General features: G+C 41.5%; 2 protein-coding genes across 8 annotated transcripts in view; one reads left to right on the top strand and one right to left on the bottom strand.

The window, feature by feature from the left end:
* Window positions 1-20,000, bottom strand: part of LOC135114675 (uncharacterized) — a 143,023-nt gene that overhangs the window by 86,890 nt on the left and 36,133 nt on the right. For 6 of the 7 annotated variants that reach the window (XM_064030551.1, XM_064030548.1, XM_064030554.1 and 3 more), the window contains exons 2-3: window positions 13,530-13,643; window positions 3,317-3,533 (exon numbers count right to left, since the gene is read on the bottom strand). The gene's annotated coding sequence lies outside the window, so the exon portion shown is untranslated. Of the gene's footprint in view, window positions 1-3,316; window positions 3,534-13,529; window positions 13,717-20,000 lie in introns of all 7 variants that reach the window. The other variant, XM_064030550.1, reaches the window with a different exon arrangement.
* Window positions 5,555-20,000, top strand: part of LOC135114676 (protein odd-skipped-related 2-like) — a 61,116-nt gene continuing 46,670 nt past the window's right edge. Inside the window, exon 1 of the mRNA XM_064030555.1 lies at window positions 5,555-5,710. Coding sequence (XP_063886625.1) covers window positions 5,696-5,710 — 15 coding nt within the window. The 5' untranslated portion in view covers window positions 5,555-5,695. The remainder of the gene's footprint in view (window positions 5,711-20,000) is intronic.

Raw genomic sequence — 20,000 nt, forward strand, 5'->3', positions numbered from 1 at the left:
AGAAGGGAACTAATGAACACAATAAGGACTAGACAATTAACCCTTTCATTTCCATCTCTCACATCTTTCCTTATTTATTTATTTTTTTCTATGTAGGAGGGACACAGGCCAAGGGAAAAAAAAAAAAAATCCACTAAGATGCCAGTCACATAAAAGGGTCAAAAGCAATAGTCAAAAATTGAAGGATAGGTGTTTTACTAACCACTCTGAGCCACCTCCAAACACTGTACACTACATAGAAATTGCAAAAATCTATCCTTTTTATTCCTTTCTTGCAGGTGCCGATAAAGATTCCTCGTGGCATACTGCAATGAAAGGGTTAACATTTGTGGGACACCTGGTAAGGGAGGATGGGGTGGGAAAAACACATGTAGGGAAGGGTGAAAGGGAGGATTAGCAAGAGGAAGATGAAGAATTAAGTATATGAGCAGCTTATTAGATGCTCCACGAATCATAAAAGTGGTTGACTTGATAAGACTGGCTGAGTGGACAGACAAAGGTGGTGTCCCCTGGTCGCCCCCGTTAAAGAAGACATGGCACCTCGGGAAGATAAAGAAGGAAATTGATTAAGAATATATTAACTTCATACAAAAAAAGTAAGAAAGCTACAAATAAGAGAAAACAAACAGAGATCAAGGAAAAAAAAAAAGCGGAAACGGAAAATAAACAAGAAAACAATGAAATTAATGAACATAGAAACCTCACGATAAATATAAACAAGAAAACCAGAAAAAGAGGGATAACAAAGACAAAAACAAGAAAAAAAGAAAATGGGAACAAAATCTAAAGAAAAAAGGAAACACAATTAAAAACAAAAACCTCACCGTATAAAAATACATAAGAAAACCAAACAAAACCAGACGAATAGAAAACAATAAAAAAAAAAAGAAAACAAAGAAAAAACAATATTCCACCTTCGCCATAACGACAAGAATAAATAAAAGGAGAAATAACAAAGAACAAGAGGAGACAAATTTCAGGACGGGAGAGGAAAAGGAAACGACAAAGGTTAACAAACAAGCAGGTAAACTCAGCCTTGTCAACACCTGCAACTCACTACCAAGGAAAGGAGGAGGAGGCGGAAGTGGACACTGCGTGGGCGTGGGCGCGCTGTGTGAGAGAGAGAGAGAGAGAGAGAGAGAGAGAGAGAGAGAGAGAGAGAGAGAGAGAGAGAGAGAGAGAGAGAGAGAGAGAGAGAGAGAGAGAGAGAGTAAACACGAGGATAAATAGAAAATTGTTTGGGTGGGAAAGATCTATGTTGTATTTTACTTGCAGGCGTTGTGTGTGTGTGTGTGTGTGTGTGTGTGTGTGTGTGTGTGTGTGTGTGTGTGTGTGTGTGTGTGTGTGTGTGTGGCCGTGGGAAAGCTGGGTGTGGGGTGGCGGCGGGGCAATAAAAGTGGGTTTTGTTGTGGGCCCACTGACAACTTCGGTGTGAGTGCGGTGGGCGGTGAGGGAGGGAGGGAGGGAGGCAGGAGAGGGAGGGAGAGGAAGGAAGGGAGGGGCGCGTGTTGAGGGAAGGATGTGTGGAAGGGAAGGAAGGGAGGAGGTAACAAGGAACTGGTGGTAAAGTGGCGAAGGGAAGGTAAAGAATAGGAGGAGGAGGAGGAGGAGGAGGAGGAGGAGGAGGAGGAGGAGGAGGAGGAGGAGGAGGAGGAGGAGGAGGAGGATTACGACAGAATACTAAAGGAAAACCAAGCAGCAACAGATCTTTTGGCCCTTGCAAGACTAAGAACTACAGGTTAAAGAGACAGTTAATGACAGGAGGAGGAGGAGGAGGAGGAGGAGGAGGAGGAGGAGGAGGAGGAGGAGGAGGAGGAGGAGGAGGAGGAGGAGAGGACTACAACTACAAGAACATGCACTACACCCATCACCACCACCATCACCACCACCAGTCACTCACTCACTCACTCAATTCACAGGTAGTAAAACGCGGGGTTACCTGCCCAACCACTCTACACAGGTGAAATATTACAGACTGCACACCTTTACCGACACCTCACCCCCCAATTAAGGACAGGAATGAGGCTCTAAGTAGGAAGCCACCATCATCACCATCACCACCACTACCACCATCACCACCACCACCACTACACCTCTCATCACTAATTTGTGCGTGCGCGCGTGAGCCTCTTACTGTCTTAAACATGGTGATGAGTGGCATTGTATAAATCTTGTTGCTGAACTAAGATCACCATTAAGACAAGACTCGTCCTCCTCCTCCTCCTCTTCTTCTTCCTCCTCCTCCTCCTCCTCCTCCTCCTCCTCCTCCTTCGTTTTCTGTGTATGTGTTTGTTATACGTTTTCTTTTGTTTGTTTGTGTGTTTATTTGTCCACCAAGATGTATATTTTTCTTTTCTTTTTCTTGTACTTTTCTCTCTTTCATTCTGGCCATACACCTGTCTCACCTCACCATTTTCTTTACCTCTCTTATCCTTCTATCTTCATTCCTTATCTTATTCATTTTATCGTCTCAGTTTTTCCTCCTCCTTCTTCTTCTTACCGCCATCATCACCACTTACTATTACTACTTTTATTACTTTTCCTCCTCCTCCTCCTCCTCCTCCTCCAGTAATCTCTCTATTCTTCCTCCTCCTACTCTTCGCCTTTCACCATCCTGCACCTCTTGCTTTTAATTTGATAGTGTCGCTTATCACAATCTCAAGGGCTATTATGTCCACTGCTTGTTCTTCTTTTGTTTTTGTGTTCTGCTACTGCGCCGCCACCACCACCATCACCACCACCACCACCACCTCCATTAACAGCAGCTAAATCAACAGTACAATTTCTCTTCCATAGTGTTATTATTTATCCTCTTCTTTTCTTCCTCCTATATATTTATTTTTTTTGTTCCTACGCAAACCATCGCCACCACCACAACAACAACAATAACAATAATAACAACAATAACAACAACTGTAGCTCCCTATCAGTCTTCTCCTTCCTTCCTACAGCCACCACCAGCAATCACCAATAACAACATCAACAACAACAACAACAACAACAACAACAACAAAAACAACAACAACTTCTATGACTCAGTCCATCTTTTTTCATTCTCAACACCACCACCAAAAAAAAAATAAAATAAATAAATATAAATAAATCTTTTCCTCCTCCTCTTTTTATTCTTACACTAACACCACCACCAACACCCATTTCTCCACCACCACCACCACCACCACCACCACCACTACTACTACTACTACTACTACAACCCTCCACCTGCTGTAAGACCACCCTTCCTTCCATCCATCCATCCTCCTCCTCCTGCTTCCTCTCCTACTGGTCCCTTGCACTCGGTCACCCGCTCCCTCACCTGCAAACTGTTTACCGACCGCTCGACAGGTGATGCATCTTTCACACAGGAACACGTCAACATTTATTCATTTTTCCCCCTGCCTCCTCCTCTTGTTTTGCAGGCGTATCTTGATCTTGAGACTAGTTCCCCTGTCCATTTCCCTGCACTGGGACTCGAGGGGCACTTGGACACGAACACGCTGCTACTACCTGAGGATCTTAGGACCTTAGGACACCTGGTGAGAGAGAGAGAGAGAGAGAGAGAGAGAGAGAGAGAGAGAGAGAGAGAGAGAGAGAGAGAGAGAGAGAGAGAGAGAGAGAGAGAGAGAGAGAGAGAGAGAGAGAGAGAGAGAGAGAGAGAGAGAGAGAGAGAGAGTTTGTACAAGGCTTTCCAAGAGCATAAACCAATACTGTCTAAATATATCAAGCCTTATGTGTGTGTGTGTGTGTGTGTGTGTGTGTGTGTGTGTGTGTGTGTGTGTGTGTGTGTGTGTGTGTGAAGGCAGAGTATTGGAACAGGAGGGCGTGGTGGTGATGGTGGTGCTGATAGTGCAAGGAGAAGAGAGAAATAATAATAAAAGAGGGAAAAATACATAACCGGAGAGAAAAAGTAGACCAATAAACAGAAGAGAAACGGAGAACAAAGGAAAAAGTCGAAAACAAAGTAAAATAAAGATGTGAGTTTAAAGAATTTTCAAAAAGCAGAGAATAAATAAAAACTGAAAAAAAATCAATAATAAAGCAAAAAAAAATACAGAAAACACAAAAATAAAATCAATTACAGATGAGAGAGAGAGAGAGAGAGAGAGAGAGAGAGAGAGAGAGAGAGAGAGAGAGAGAGAGAGAGAGAGAGAGAGAGAGAGAGAGAGAGATGAAGAGGCGGCAGTGTTAGCGTTGGTTGTCTCATTTGTCGAGTAAGTGACTGATGACTCATGAATATTCCTCCTTATGAGTGAGTACTGGGCAGGGGTAGTGGTGGTGGTGGTGGTGGTGGTGGTGGTGGTGGTGGTGGTGGTGGTGGTGGTGGTGGTAGTAGTAGTAGTAGTAGTAGTAGTAGTAGTAGTAGTAGTAGTAGTAGTAGTAGTAGTAGTAGTAGTAGTAGTGATATGAAGTAGTAGTTGTAGTCTGTCACCACTACAACTACCACCACCACCATCACTACTACTACTACTTCATATTATTATTATTATTATTATTATTATTATTATTATTATTATTATTATTATAGTAGTAGTAGTAGTAGTAGTAGTAGCAGCAGCAGCAGCAGCAGCAGCAGCAGCAGCAGCAGCAGCAGCAGCAGCAGCAGCAGCAGCAGCAGCAGCAGCAGCAGCAGTGGTGGTGGTGGGGTAGTGATGGTGGTGGTAGAAGTAGTAGTAGTAGTAGTAGTAGTAGTAGTAGTAGTAGTAGTAGTAGTAGTAGTAGTAGTAGTAGTAGTAGTAGTAGTAGTAGTAGTAGTACCGGTAGTAGTAGTAGTAGTAGTAGTAGTAGTAGTAGTAGTAAAAGTAGTAGTAGTAGTAGTAGCAGTAGTAGTGGTGGTAGTAGTAGTAGTAGTAGAAGTAGTAGTAGTAGTAGTAGTAGTAGTAGTAGTAGTAGTAGTAGTAGTAGTAGTAGTAGTAGTAGTAGCAGAATAGTGAGACAGTTTAAGCCTGGATGAGAGACGGATGGAGGAGGAAGGAGGGGGCGAAATGTCACCTTGCCCCCCAATAGTTAATGTCTCGGAGGGGGAAGGGGAGGAAGGGGGCGTGTAGGGGCCATGGCATAATAACCCACACCACTACCTGTCACCCTGTACTCCCCTACACCCTACTCACACCCCAACCTTTCCCTGAGTGCCCTGCAGCCCCCAATCACACCACAACGCCCCTAGTTCACCAGCCCCTCCCCCAGCCACGCCCTATACCGACCCGCCCAGAAGAGCCAAGCCTTTCTTCCCCGCCTCCACCCGTAGCCCCGCCCCCTCACTTAAGCCCCGCCCCTCTCCCACCGGCACCCTAACATCCCTTCAGCTGACTGTTCGAGGCCTGAAACGCCAATAGGGGAAGAGGGGGAGGGAGGAGGGCAAACTCTCACCATCGGAGGGGTGAAGAGGAGGCCCCGCGGCGTGGAGGGGCCTACGAGGGTCAGGGGGTCAGGGGGCGGGGCGTGGATGGAGGGGAGGAACCCATGGAAGGAGGGTGAAGGGTGAGGGGTGGGGGGGGCGAGGACCGTGGGAGACAGAGGCCCACGGGACTACCCATGGCCGTGCCCGACGCATCCTTATAGTCTGCGAGGCACCAGGGAAGAGTACACCAGCCCCTCCTGCTCCTGCGACGCCTCCCCCGCACTCGCCGCCGCCGCCGCCTTCAGGGTCCCCAGCTGTGCCGCCCTCGCCCAGCCCCGCCCCGCGCCGCCCCGCACCATGGGCAACGTGCAGGTGGGTGTGTGTGGCTGCCGTGTTACGCGCCAATACTGGTAGCGCCGTGCCCCTCCGTGCCACGTGCCGCCGCCCGCCCCGCCCCGCCCCGCCGCGTGCTGCAGCTGGAAGAGGAGGGGGAGGAGGAGGAGGAGGAGGAGGAAGGGGAAAGGAGGAGAAGGAGAGGGAGGGAGGGATGCTGGCGTGCTCAAAACTAGTCTTTAGCTTGTAATGCAGTTCCGCTTTCCTCCCTCCTCCTCCTCTTCTCTCATCCTCGTCTCCTCCTCCTCTTCCTTCTCCTCGTGCTCCTCCTCTTCCTTCTCCTCGTTCTTGGTGTGCGGCTCAGTTAGCGTGTGGTTCTGCATCGTGTTTTTTTTTTTTTTTTACCTTTTTTTGAATAGAAGGCGAAAATCCTACTTCGTGAAGCCTCTCTCTCTCTCTCTCTCTCTCTCTCTCTCTCTCTCTCTCTCTCTCTCTCTCTCTCTCTCTCTCTCTCTCTCTCTCATTAACACCATCATTCCATACCCCCAATCTACCCGTCCAATCCCCCTCCCAATCAGCTCAATTAGCACCCCTTACCCTTTACCCTCCCCTCCCCTCTCCTCCCTCTCCTATTCCCCTCCTCTCTCCTCCCCTCCCCTTCCCTCCCTTTCCCTTCCCTTCCCTTCACTTCACTTCCCTTCCCCTGTACGTTCCTTCTCCCCTCCCTCTTCTCTTAACACACACAGACACACACCTTACTCCTTTCCTTCCCTGAGCTGCGGCAACACACACACACACACACACACACACACACACACACACACACACACACACACACACACACACACACACACACACACACACACACACACACACACACACTTATCCCTTAACCTGAACACCTAAAAAATCCACCACCACCACCACCACTACTTTTACCTCCTCCTCCTCCTCCTCCTCCTCCTCCTCCTCCTCCTCCTGCTCCCCCAACCCCCCAACCAGCCCAGCGTGACCACTCCTCGTGGGCTGTAGTTGTATCATTAAGAATATCGAGCCCTGCGTCGTGAGGAAAGCTTAGACACCCCTTAATTATGTCCAGGTGAGCGTGCGTACCTTACCTGGCTAAAGGTGGGAGGGAGTATGAGGGATGGCGGGGAGGGAGGGTGGGAAGTGGGAGGGAGTGGGAGGGAGTGGGGAGGGAATGGTCAGTGCTTTGTCGGTTAGTGGAATGCTATGGTTTGGTGGTGGTGGTGGTGGTGGTGGTGGTGGTGGTGGTGAAGGGGAAGGTTGGAGATGAGAAAGAGGAAGAATTATTTTCGGTGTCTGGTTTGTCTTGCGCTTGTGTCTGTTTGGCTGCTTGGTTTATTTGTTGTTGTTGTTGTTGTTGTTGTTGTTGTTGTTGTTGGAGCAGACTCAGTATGTAAACATCTACATACACAAATATTCTTTTTTTCTTTATTGTTATGTATGTGGGCTTTTGTGTGTGTGTGTGTGTGTTTATGTGCAGTGTTGGTCCGCATACAGTACACACACAGACACACACACACACACACACACACACACACACACACACACACACACACACACACACACACACACACACACACACACAGGTACTAAATACTGTGAAAGCAAAATAAATAATGAACTAAGCAAACAACACAGCAACAACAACAACAACAACAATAACAATAACAACAATCATAATAACAATAATGATAATGATAATAGTTGACTCGTCATTATCATTACAACCATAATTTTCTTCTTTCTTGCTTTCCTTCTTTTTCTTTTGACTTTCCATCATCACCACCATCATCATCATCAGCGCGCACTACTACTACTACCACTACCACCACCACCACCCTTGCCCTGCTCTTGCCAATGTTGTTCTTGACTGTGACCTTTAACACGTGGAGGAGGAAACCTGTATGAAAAAGAGAAGGTGAAAAAGAACATGAGCAATGAACATTATCAATACAGAACATCATTAGCATCATTATCAACAGACAACGATGTTTCTCTAGCATCACTGTAGAACATCATTAAAATTGCCGTCATCATTATACATCATTATCATCATTCCAGAGCATCACTACCATCATTACTATTAGAGAACGTCACTACCAACTTTACCATTAGAGAATGTCACTACCATTATTACTATTAGAGAACGTCACTATCATCATTATCATTAGAGAACGTCACTACCAACATTACTATTAGAGAACGTCATTACCATCATTATCATTAGAGAACGTCACTACCAACATTATCATTAGAGAACGTCACTACCATCATTACCATTAGAGAACGTCATTACCATTATTACCATTAGAGAACGTCACTACCATCATTACCATTAGAGAACGTCACTACCATCATTACCATTAGAGAACGTCACTACCATCATTACCATTAGAGAACGTCACTACCATTATTACCATTAGAGAACGTCACTACCATCATTACCATTAGAGAACGTCATTACCATTATTACCATTAGAGAACGTCACTACCATCATTACCATTAGAGAACGTCACTACCATCATTACCATTAGAGAACGTCACTACCAACATTACCATTAGAGAACGTCACTACCATTATTACCATTTAGAGAACGTCACTACCATCATTACCATTAGAGAACGTCACTACCATTATTACCATTAGAGAACGTCACTACCATCATTACCATTAGAGAACGTCACTACCATTATTACCATTAGAGAACGTCACTACCATCATTACCATTAGAGAACGTCACTACCATCATTACCATTAGAGAACGTCACTACCATTATTACCATTAGAGAACATCATTACAATAATCAAAAAAGCATCATTATTATCATTATGGAACATCTTGACAATCAAATACGCCATCGTTCCACCACCATCATCATTATACATCATTATTATCATTATCAGCATTACAGAACACGCATTACCATCATTATCATCATTATACATCATTATTATCATCATCGTCATTATGCAACATCATTACTATCATCATTATCATTACAGAACATCATTACTATCATTATTATCATTACAGAACATCATTACTATCATTATTATCACTGCAGAACATCATTTTTCATCATTATAGAACTTCATCACTTTCATCACCACCACCACTACCACCACCACCACCAGTGTCACCAATATAAACATAAAAAATAATAAGCTGTATATTCAGAGCGCGGTACAAAAAGAAAAAAAAAAAAAAAAAAAGCCAAGTAGCGAAGGTTGTTGAACCCTCTCACAGACACAAGGACAATTACATACTCGTATATCAATTCCTTTTTCTTTTTTTTTTATTCACGATGCATCTATTCACGTATCTAGTTCATCATAATAAACAACAACAACAACAACAACAACAACAACTCTGCTACCTTTACCGCTTCTCTCCTCAACGCCAGACTGTGAGCGGGATGAATTTTTACTTTAATTCCTTCAGTAATGGCTATTTTCTTTCCCATAATTCTCTGTAACCTTGTAGACACTTCCACCAGTCATCATTGCCAGCTAACTCCCCCATAACCCTTGTAATTTTCTAGACGCTTACACCAGTCTTCATTGCTGGCTAAGTTTTTCCCATAATTCTCTGCAACCTTCTAGACACTTGCACCAGTCTCTTCAGCCTTCAACTACTGAGGATAGAAAGGGATTTGCGACTTAACGAGAGCAAACTGATGTACAGATACCCTTTTACTGTCAGCTGCGTCTCATGATACTCTAATTTTACATAATGCCGTTTTATTACGCTTCATTCAAAAAGTTGTGTACTCCAAAAATGACAGAAATAACTTCCTAATCTTTCTTTTTCTGTATCCACGGAAGAATCAGGAACACAGGAACACTTTTTCGCAGCGAGTTGCGTATCAACATTCTCTAAACTTACATAATGGCATTTAATACGCTTGGAAAGTCATAACAGTTAGAATTATTTAGTTGAGTATTCCATAAAGCACAAAATTATCTCTCTCTCTCTCTCTCTCTCTCTCTCTCTGGAAACAATTACGAATATAAGAATTCAAGGGAAACTGAAAGAAGCCAGTAAGCCTACACGTGGCGGCCCCTGCACAAGCCAAGCATACCCACGCTCACCTGTCATCGCTCTCCTTAAACTTCTCTGATCTCTTGAAGCTTCACATCAACTTAGCGTGCATTCACCGCCTCCTTTTCGCTAAGGCTTCTATACACTAAACTACTTGAGTCGTTTGTATCCCGAATGAGGCGAGGCAATTGAAGTGTTAAAGTATGATTTTTTTTTTTTTGACGGTGTTAATATACTAGAACTACTTAAGCTATTGAATGGTTATAAGCAAAAGAAGTGACTCAGTATTCTCAGATCAGTCCGCCTTCCTTCTCAGGCGAGTTAATAATATTTCAATCAACGATGAAAACCAGAGAAAATTCATAAAGGCAGAAGAGCGCGGTGACAGGAGGGCAATAAAGTGTTAGGAAGGGCCGTGAACACTGACAGCGCTGCAAAAGAAAGAAAACGAAAAGAAGAGAAGAATGGCAGCAATAAATTTAAATGTTTGGATCCTCAGAGAAAGTGTAGAAAATAGAGAAAGTCAAGAATAAAGCAAGCGATAAACAAAAGTTCCTGTAATATTCACAAGTGGGCGGCTTAATATTCTTAAAAATGTCCTCAGCGCTAATAATAATTCAGAACGGTATACACACTACCAACATTATGTAAAAGGAAAATATATGTATCTTAAATAAAATTATCATCATTTTATCATGAGACGCACATTTATATTTTACTTCTTTAACAAAATTTTCTGATTTCCCTTAAACTGAACCTGAACTCAGCTTGACTCAACTTAAACTTATTCACTATTCCTTAATGACTAAACTTAATTATTTTATCACACTTGAATAAACCCAAAGTTAACTAAACCAAATGAACACGACTGAACATCAATATTTTCCTTTATATTTCCAAATCTATTTTCCAACACGGAGTACACACTGCGACTATAATACTTCACCATAGAACAGATTATTGAGAGCGCAGCACAGACCCACCTGTCTCTACCCAAATAATATCTTACTAACAGCACTGCGCTAGTCAACCTGTCACCACCCATAGATTACTAACAGCACTGCGCTAGTCAACCTGTCACCACCCATAGATTACTAACAGCACTGCGCATGTCTACCTGTCACCATCCATAGATTACTAACAGCACTGCGCATGTCTACCTGTCACCATCCACAGATTACTAACAGCACTGCGCATGTCTACCTGTCACCACCCATAGATTACTAACAGCGCTGCGCATATCTATCTTTCTCAAATTACCAAAGCTTTCAAAATATTTTTCCTCTAATTCTGGATGATCCTTTTGACCTTTCCTTAGGGGCCGGCACCTCAGCAAGCCTGTTTTATTGTTCTTTTTGGTCCTCTAGGCCAGTGCCCGTCTTGTATCAAAATAAAATACGAATAACGAATCTGAGGCGAATGAAGTATCACTCAATCTGCCTTCAATGCCATTCCTTCCCCTTCCTATAGTTTCACTCCCTCCTTCCTCTCCGACAAACAACAGTTCCCAGAGTATCAGCACGGCGGGGTATTCCGTGGTCGAGTTTGTGAATGAAACCAACACCACTCAAAGTTAAGAACCTGAACATAAAACAAAGAAAGATGATGTATATTTTGTAACTTTCTCCACGACAAGAAACTTAACATTCCCCTTAAGACGAAGATACTTTTTTTTTCTTTTAATGCAAGAAGGGCATGACCAAAGGCAACAAAAACTTAAAAAAAAAAAAAAAGTAGAGGGGTGCACAAAGGCGCGTCTGAAGATAGAGGTCACAAACGATCGTCAAGAAATGAAGGATAAGTGTCTTGAAACCTCCGCCTTGAAAGAGTTTAGGTTAGAGCACCACCAGCCATAGTCTCCAGATTTACATTCACTAACACAGGGTTAATAATAATAATGTTTTGTTTTTGTTTTGTTTTGTTTTATCTTTCTATTCGTGTTTTGTCAAGTCTCCAACAACAAAATAAAAAATCGAAGGTGAAATAATTGATAAGATTAATATAACAGATGTTTGAGTGTTCCATGACAAGTTAATGTATAAAATGAATATAGGAATTTCACGAGAGAGAGAGAGAGAGAGAGAGAGAGAGAGAGAGAGAGAGAGAGAGAGAGAGAGAGAGAGAGAGAGAGAGAGAGAGAGAGAGAGGAGAGAGAGAGAGAGAGAGAGAGTCTAAATTATGACAACAAAAACTTGATAATCATACGAATAAAACCAGTAACTTAAAACAGCACAGCAAGGAGATCAGTGCGATGTAGAGATTAAAATGTTCATGCTGATAAAATGATGAGCGCGTGTTGAGGGAGGTTGAAAATATTGCGATAAAAAAATAAAAGATCTTCATGAACAAAAACCTTGATCATCACACTAACAGAACTTGTAGTAAAAAATAAATAAATAAAATAAAAAAAAAGGCAAGGAAAGGTAAATTGAAGGCAAGGAAAGGTAAATTAAATAGAGAAGATATTATGGTGATACTAACAAAATGATAAACGTTAGAGAAAACACAATGGGAATCGAAATAACGACAGCAAGAAAAACTAACAACCGTACTAAGAATAAAAATTAAAATATCGTGACAAAGAAAGGTAAATTCAAGGAAGAAGACATTATGGTAATTCTAATAAACCAATAAGCGTAAGTAAAGAGAATATACCAAGGAAATAAAAATAATGGAAACAAAAACTTAATAATCGTACTGACAACACTGAAATTAGAGAGGCACGGCAGAGAGATCGGAATTATGGCAACAATAAAATAATATTCGCAATACAAATGATGACAACAAGTTTTGAACGAGTGGAAGAAATTAAAATCAAAACAAATAAATTGATATTACTGAATAATGAATACAAATTAAAATCAATTCTCTCTCCTCCTCCTCCTCCTTCTCCTTCTCCTCCTCTTAATCTTCCTCGCTATCAGGTGAACACACAGTCAACATCTCCAGAAAGTTGTCGTCGGGCGAGTACACAACGCTAGAATAATAATAATAAAAATTTCAGTAATACTCGCCTTGTCAACACCACACCAAGAGGAACTACCCGGGACGCGACACCGAAATAGTAATAATAATAATGATGATAATAATAATAATAATAATAATAATAATAATAATAATAATAATAATAATAATAATAATAATAATAATAATAATAATAATCACAGTTTTGCCGTGTCAACAAGCTACACAACAGAGGGAGCTTAACAGGTTACAACACCAAAACAACAACAACAACAACAACAACAACAAAATAATCGTTATACTCGCCTTGTCAACATAATGGATAGAGCGACAGACAGAAAGATAAATATTGTCCACAGTATATCTTTCACGACTCGCCATTAATTTGTGTGTAATCAATATGACGCAACACAAAGAGAAGAGAACCTAACAATCACACAAGCAGGGAAGACAAACTTACTAAAGGACACAGAAATCAAGTTAGCACGTTGAACTTTACTTTCTTAAATCACTCACTGACTATATTAACTTGCAACAGCCGTGAAGGAAATACTCCCTTGAAAAATAAAGAAGGGAGGAAAGAAGGAAAGGAAGAAAGGGAGGAAAGAAAGAAAGAAAGAACATAAGAAAACAAGGGAAGGTGCAAGAAGCCATCAGGCCTACACGTGGCAGTCCCTTTACATGTGGCAGTCCCTGTGAAAAGAAAGAAAGAAAGAAAGAAAAGAAAGAAAGAAAGAAAGAAAGAAAGAAAGAAAGAAAGAAAGAAAGAAAAATAAAATAAACAAATAAATAAAGAACACGATGGCAAGAACAAGTCACTCACCAACACACGATGAACACATTACTGCTGGCTGTGGTGACTGGTGGTGGCGGTGGTGGTGACTTGTGGTGGTGACTGGTGAGTGAGCGGATCAGTGCAAGGCTAAGTCACCAGGATCTGAAGGGAATATTGGTACCAAAGATTCTTGCCTGCACTATTTAACATTATAAAGAGAATTCAGGCCATAGTTCTGAAAGGAGTAAATGTATCCGGGTTATTTACAAGATCCTGCCAGCGTTGATTGATATTACTATCATTATAGTTATCAAGGATTCCTGCGTACATTATATTCCATTATTATTACAAAAAGAATCCGGCCATCTATATGAAAGGAACGAATATACAGTTACTTGAAAGATCTCACCTCTGCTAATTATATATTATGATTAACATTATAGTTACCAAAAGATTTTTCATTATTATTAAAAAAAAAAAAAAAATAAAAAAATTCGGCCATTGATCTGAAAAGCAATGAATGTAGAGGAGTTACTTAAAGATCCTCCCTACAGCAGTTATTATCATCGTTACCAAAAATTCTCGTCTGTACCATTTATCAATATCACAAACAAAAAAAAAGATGTCTGACCAGCGTTACATATCAATATTATCCAAAAAAAAAAAAATCAGGTAAAATGTCACTTGTTATATATAAAAAAAAAGAAATCAGCCTACACCACTTATCATTATTATAAAAAAATAAAAACAAACAGCACCATGATAGACAGAAGCCAACCATCCCAGCCTTTCAGTCACTATAAGCCTACAGGTTGACCATCCTGACGTGTATCTTGCAACACCAGAGGCCGCCCATCTGAGCCTCCAGGAACACACACAGTACACACACCAGGGGCTCGAGATCTTAAACCATCGCATTACACTGACGAAACACCTTCCACATACATTCTTTGGTGAGAAATAAAACATTCCTGCTTTTTGTTGACAGAGAGAAGCGAATTGAGGAAAACTGCGCAATTCCACACGTGTTACATGACAATAAGATACCACATTATACAAAACACAACATAAGAACACAGGATAAAATAAGGGAAGTTGCAAGGAACCATCAGGCCTACACGTGTCAGTCCCTGCATGAAACATACCCACTTATCCACCTATCACTCTCGTCCAAGAATTTATGTAATCTTTTAAAGCTTGCTAATGACTCTGTTCTAACTGCAACACACACACACACACACACACACACACACACACACACACACACACACACACACACACACACACACACACACACACACATGCGAGTTAACATTCTTGCAGCTAGTTAAGAGAGATAAGGGAACTGAAGAAAACTGACCAATTTTACAAGTTTTTACACCGTCATAAAATACATTATAAACACACACATATACATACCAGCAAACATTCCTGCTGCTAGTTGAGAGATAAAGAAACTCAACATTTGTACACCAGGAGACAGAAATCAATTAGCGCGGTGGGGCCGAGGCGCGGTGACAGCCGGTGTACTACAAGCGTTCCACGTCCACAAGATTAAAGTTTTATAACCACAAATAATACTTAACACGAGTTTCACCATGTAGGACCTGACACTGCACTCTTCCTTTGTCGATTTTATTTATTTGTTGCATAGTTCTGATACAGCTTTATCCTTACTGATCTGACAGAGAACTTTTCTGTTGATTACGTAAATGAGCTTCCAGTGAGGACATGATGGGTTTTGTATATATATTTTGTGCTGACCTTGTTTCTTTTCCTACTTGTTTTTTGTTTTATTTCTTTTTGTACTCTTGACATAACTTTGTGGTTAATTAGTTGACAGAGAACCTTCGTTTTTTAAGTAAGTAAGTTTTCAGTAAGGACAATAATTAGTTGACGGAGAACCTTTGTTTTCTAAGTATGTAAGTTCCCAGTAAGGACAATAATTAGTTGACAGAGAAGTTTTGTCTTTTAAGTACGTAAGTTCCCAGTAAAAGAAAAAAAAAAAACGTGATTTTCAAACTGTACCATAACTTCCTTCATGGATTACTATTTGTGCATGAACAACGAAAGGAAACTTTTGCAATACACTGCCAAAATGGAAAAGCTTCATTCACCCCAATACACGAAAAAAAAAGAAAGAAACATACAAAAGACAAAACAAAGTACTTTCCGTCTACAGAAAATTAAGATACGTAACAAAACAGTCATCTTTACAACAAGCAAAGGAAAATTCACCCACCATAAACTTTTAAAATGAAAGTTACAAACCTCCTTCCCTCACAAACACAACAACCAAACACAGGAAAGAGAAACCAAGACATTCTTCCTCTTACACTACAGTAGAACAAATAAAAGACTATCTTCCCTTACTATCACCGTCACCCTCACTACACCATCTCACCCGCCGCCGCCATCACCACCACCATCACTACCACCACCATCGCCACCACTGCCGCCGCCACCACGACGCCGCACCCAGGACCCACGCGAACACACAGACAGACAGGCGCAGACAGAAACTAAAACACGCAGCCCTACAGGAACACTGAGACCTACGTTAACATACCAACACACACACACACACACACACACACACACGTCTTCTCAGGGAAAGCGATGATAAATGGTGACGAAAATTGAAGGAAAACTCTCACAAACTTTCTGGTAATGAGTGAGAGGGAAATTATAATGAACGGCGAAATGGAACAGGAAAAAAGAATGAAGGGAGGAAAGGTATGACTTAAGGGCACGTTGCTTGACCTTTTGGAGTTTGTGTTGGCGAATATTACGGAGAATTGGTAGGGAAGATATAAGGAAGAATTGGTATTAATGGGGAACCTCACTTCAACGTAATGAGTGACATTAAAGACAATACGAAAAAAAAAAAAAGGAATAAAAATGAAAAATAAGTAAACCAAAAAACATTGAAAGAAGTATAAAAAAAAATCTTGGATACAAAAATTTCTAGAGTATTAAATTCTCTCTATCGAAATCTATTTATCTATCTATCTATCTATCTATCTATCTATCTATCTATCTATCTATCTATCAATCCATGTATCTATCTATCTATCTATCTATCTATTTACGTATCCATCTATCTACATACAAACTGATCAAAAAATACATTACAACAAATCTTTAATCGCTACATCGTTTGTCTTGTAAATTACTGAAAAACACTGATACAAAAAAAAAAGAGAGAAAAAACACCTGATCACCTGCCACGATACCTTTAATTAGGACCCAGGTGCTCGTGTCTACCTGGCGGAGGATTTTTGACTGACGGCACCACATCGGGAATTACGGGGAGAGAGAGAGAGAGAGAGAGAGAGAGAGAGAGAGAGAGAGAGAGAGAGAGAGAGAGAGAGAGAGAGAGAGAGAGAGAGAGAGAGAGAGAGAGAGAGAGTCTTAAGGAGATTGAGAAAAGGATGAAAAGGATTTGCATTGGTAGTGAAGGAGGTGAGGAGTGAGGCGGAAGATTACCAGAAGAGGAGGAGGAGGAGGAGGAGGAGGTAAAGAAATAAATGTATATATATTCTTATCTTCTCTTCCTTCTTATTTTCGTACATTTTACTTACTTCCTCTTATTCCTTTTATCATCACGTGTGTAGGAAATTTACCTCCTATTTTCTCTTCTTCATTTCCTTCTTCTTTTCCTGCTTCTCTCTTTCTCTCTCTCTTACATTCTTTATTCTAAGTCTCCTATTATTCACGCATCCTCTTTCAAAATTTCTCTTCTTTTTTTCCTTTCCTGTTGTTCATTCTTCCCATTTCAAAACATTTCCTTTCCTTTCTTCTTCCCAACTCTTGCACCATTTCCTCTTATTCCTCTTTTTCTTCTCCTCTTCCTCCTCTTCCTCTGAACATCGTATTCTCCTTTCTCTCCTTTCCAACTCCTGCACCGCTTCCTCTTATCCTCGTTTTCTTCTTCTCCTTCTCTTCCTCTAAACATCATATTCTTTATCTCTTTCTACCCTTCCTCCTTCCATGCCACTGTACTCTCGTCTTCTCTTCCTCCATTCCCTTCCCTTACACTAACACCTCCTCCTCCTCCTCCTCCTCCTCCTCCTCCTCCTCCTCCTCCCAGGGTAAGGTCTAGGGCATAGGGACCATTCCATGCTATTTCACGCCTGTCAGTAGAATTCATGGGTTGTATGGGAGAGGTAGACCCCCTTCCTCCTCCTCCTCCTCCTCCTCCTCCTCCTCCTCCTCCTCCGTCCACTAGGTGTTGAAGGACCAAGGGGAAGGCAGATGGGAGGTGAAAAGGTGTGTGTGTGTGTGTGTGTGTGTGTGTGTGTGTGTGTGTGTGTGTGTGTGTGTGTGTGTGTGTGTGTGTGTGTGTGTGTGTGTGTGTGTGTGTGTGTGTGTTAATTGAGTAATGCCACGATACAAGGAGGAGGAGGAGGAGGAGGAGGAGGAGGAGGAGGAGGAGGAGGAGGAGGAGGAGGAGGCCCTAATACCCTAGATTTTAGATTTTCCCAAACAAACAAGTGAAAACAAACACAAAAAAAATAAATACACTCGTTACCTTTTTCCTTGCTCTCTTTCATTCACTTCTTCTATACATTAACATCCTCCCTTTTTTTTTTCATTCCTTTCCTTTCCCTCTCTGTTTTCCTCCACTCCCTCGTATATTCTCTTCTTCTCTCATTTTCCCCCCCTCTCTTATACAACTATCTCTTCTTTCCCTTCTTTCCTCCCGTCCCTCCCTTACCTCGCGTGGAACCTTCCCATAAGCCACTTCTCTCCCTCCCTCCTTCCCTCCACCCCTCCACTCTCCTCCAGTCACGCTTAGACCGATAAATTCCAGCGTTTAAAGTCGCTTAATGTTATGGAGTCCTTTTTTCAACTCGCTCTCTCTATTCGATCCCAAGAATTTACACCACACGCGACTCTCGGCTGTGTGTGTGTGTGTGTGTGTATGTGTTTAATGTGTAGAGTTGGTGATCTGTTCTTACACACACATACACACACACACACACACACACTTATCTCTATTGCTATTTAAATATTACTTTGAACGAAGGACAAATTGATGAAGTAAAAGAAGAAAGAGGGCGATAGAGGAAGTCTGGAAGGGTGGGAGAGAAAGAAAGAGAGAGAAAATAAGAAAAGACGGAAGAAAGTGGAGATGGAGGGAATGAAATAATGACATTGGAGAAATGATATACAGCAGAGTGAAAGAAAATAAAAGATGTAGACAGGAATGAAAGGAATAGAAACTTGTAGAAAATAATGGAAAAAAAAAAAAGGACAGAGGCAGAAAGGAAAGGTGAGAAGAGAAGACATGAGAAAATAAGAAAGAGGAAAAATATAAACGAAATGAAAAGGGGAAAAAAAAAAAGAAAATGCACAGGTGAAGCTTACATGCACCTGGGCCATAAAACTTATTTCCTCCTCCTCCACCTCCTCCTCCACCTCCTCCTCCACCTCCTCCTCCTCCACTCACCAGCGAAGTAATGACCCATGAAAAGCCCTTAATTGTAAGCATGATTATTCTAAGTTAATGAATGCTGCTGCCGCGCGCGTCACACCTGGCCACACACCTGTCCTTTAAAGACACCTGTGCTGGATGTGGCCCTGTGTATACCAATTACTGAGTTACGGGGAAAGGAAACGTGAAATTGTTCCGAGAATATAGCAGTGGATGTCATGCTTGGTGGATGAGTCAGTGGAGAACAGGTCACGTATAGGAAAGGGGTGGAATCTGCCTTAATGTGGATCTACTAAACTCTAAACTATTACTGTTCCATTCATATCCTTAGCTAGTACCTCCCTGTTTCTCCTTAATCCACATAACATGGCGGGGAAAGTGAAGTGGATGAGTCATTGGGAGAAAGGAAGAAATGAGTGGAATCTGACTCATTGTGGATCTCGCCTACTCGTAATTAACAATATTCCACTCAAATCCTTACCTAGCACCTTCCTGTTTCTCCTTAGTCCACATAACAAAGTGGGAAATGTGAAGTGGATGAGTCAGGGGAAGAAAGGAAGGAAGATTACGTCACAAAGGGAATGTGGAGTGGAATGTAAATATTACCTGTGGTGGATCTTCTGTCTACCCACGACTGATGCATGAGTGGACTGATATTGTAGAGTGTTATTGCCTCTAGTGGAAAAATAGTGGATGAAATATACTGAAAATTGGTGTTAAGTTTAATATTTCACTCCTATCCATTCATATTCCACTCCTATCCCACTCATTCCACTCCTATCCACTCCTATCACGCTCATATCCCTACTATCCTCTTTTTCTCCCTATCTCCTCATTCCACCTAACAAGAGAATGAGAATTGAACCACATAAAAAAAAAGTGTAGTGAAGTGGAGTTGTTTTAGCATTCCACTCACCTCTTTGATCCTTCCATCCTTGCTCCACATTACAAGAAGAGATATGGATAAAAATAATGAAAAAAAAAATGAGAAAAAAAAAGACGTAGGATTTTAATATTTCACGCATGCATTTCAAGTAACAGACTGTGCTCACTAATAAATCGAAATCAAAAATAGAAAA

Source organism: Scylla paramamosain, chromosome 28, assembly GCF_035594125.1.
Source record: "Scylla paramamosain isolate STU-SP2022 chromosome 28, ASM3559412v1, whole genome shotgun sequence".
NCBI classification, from domain to species: Eukaryota; Metazoa; Arthropoda; class Malacostraca; order Decapoda; family Portunidae; genus Scylla; species Scylla paramamosain.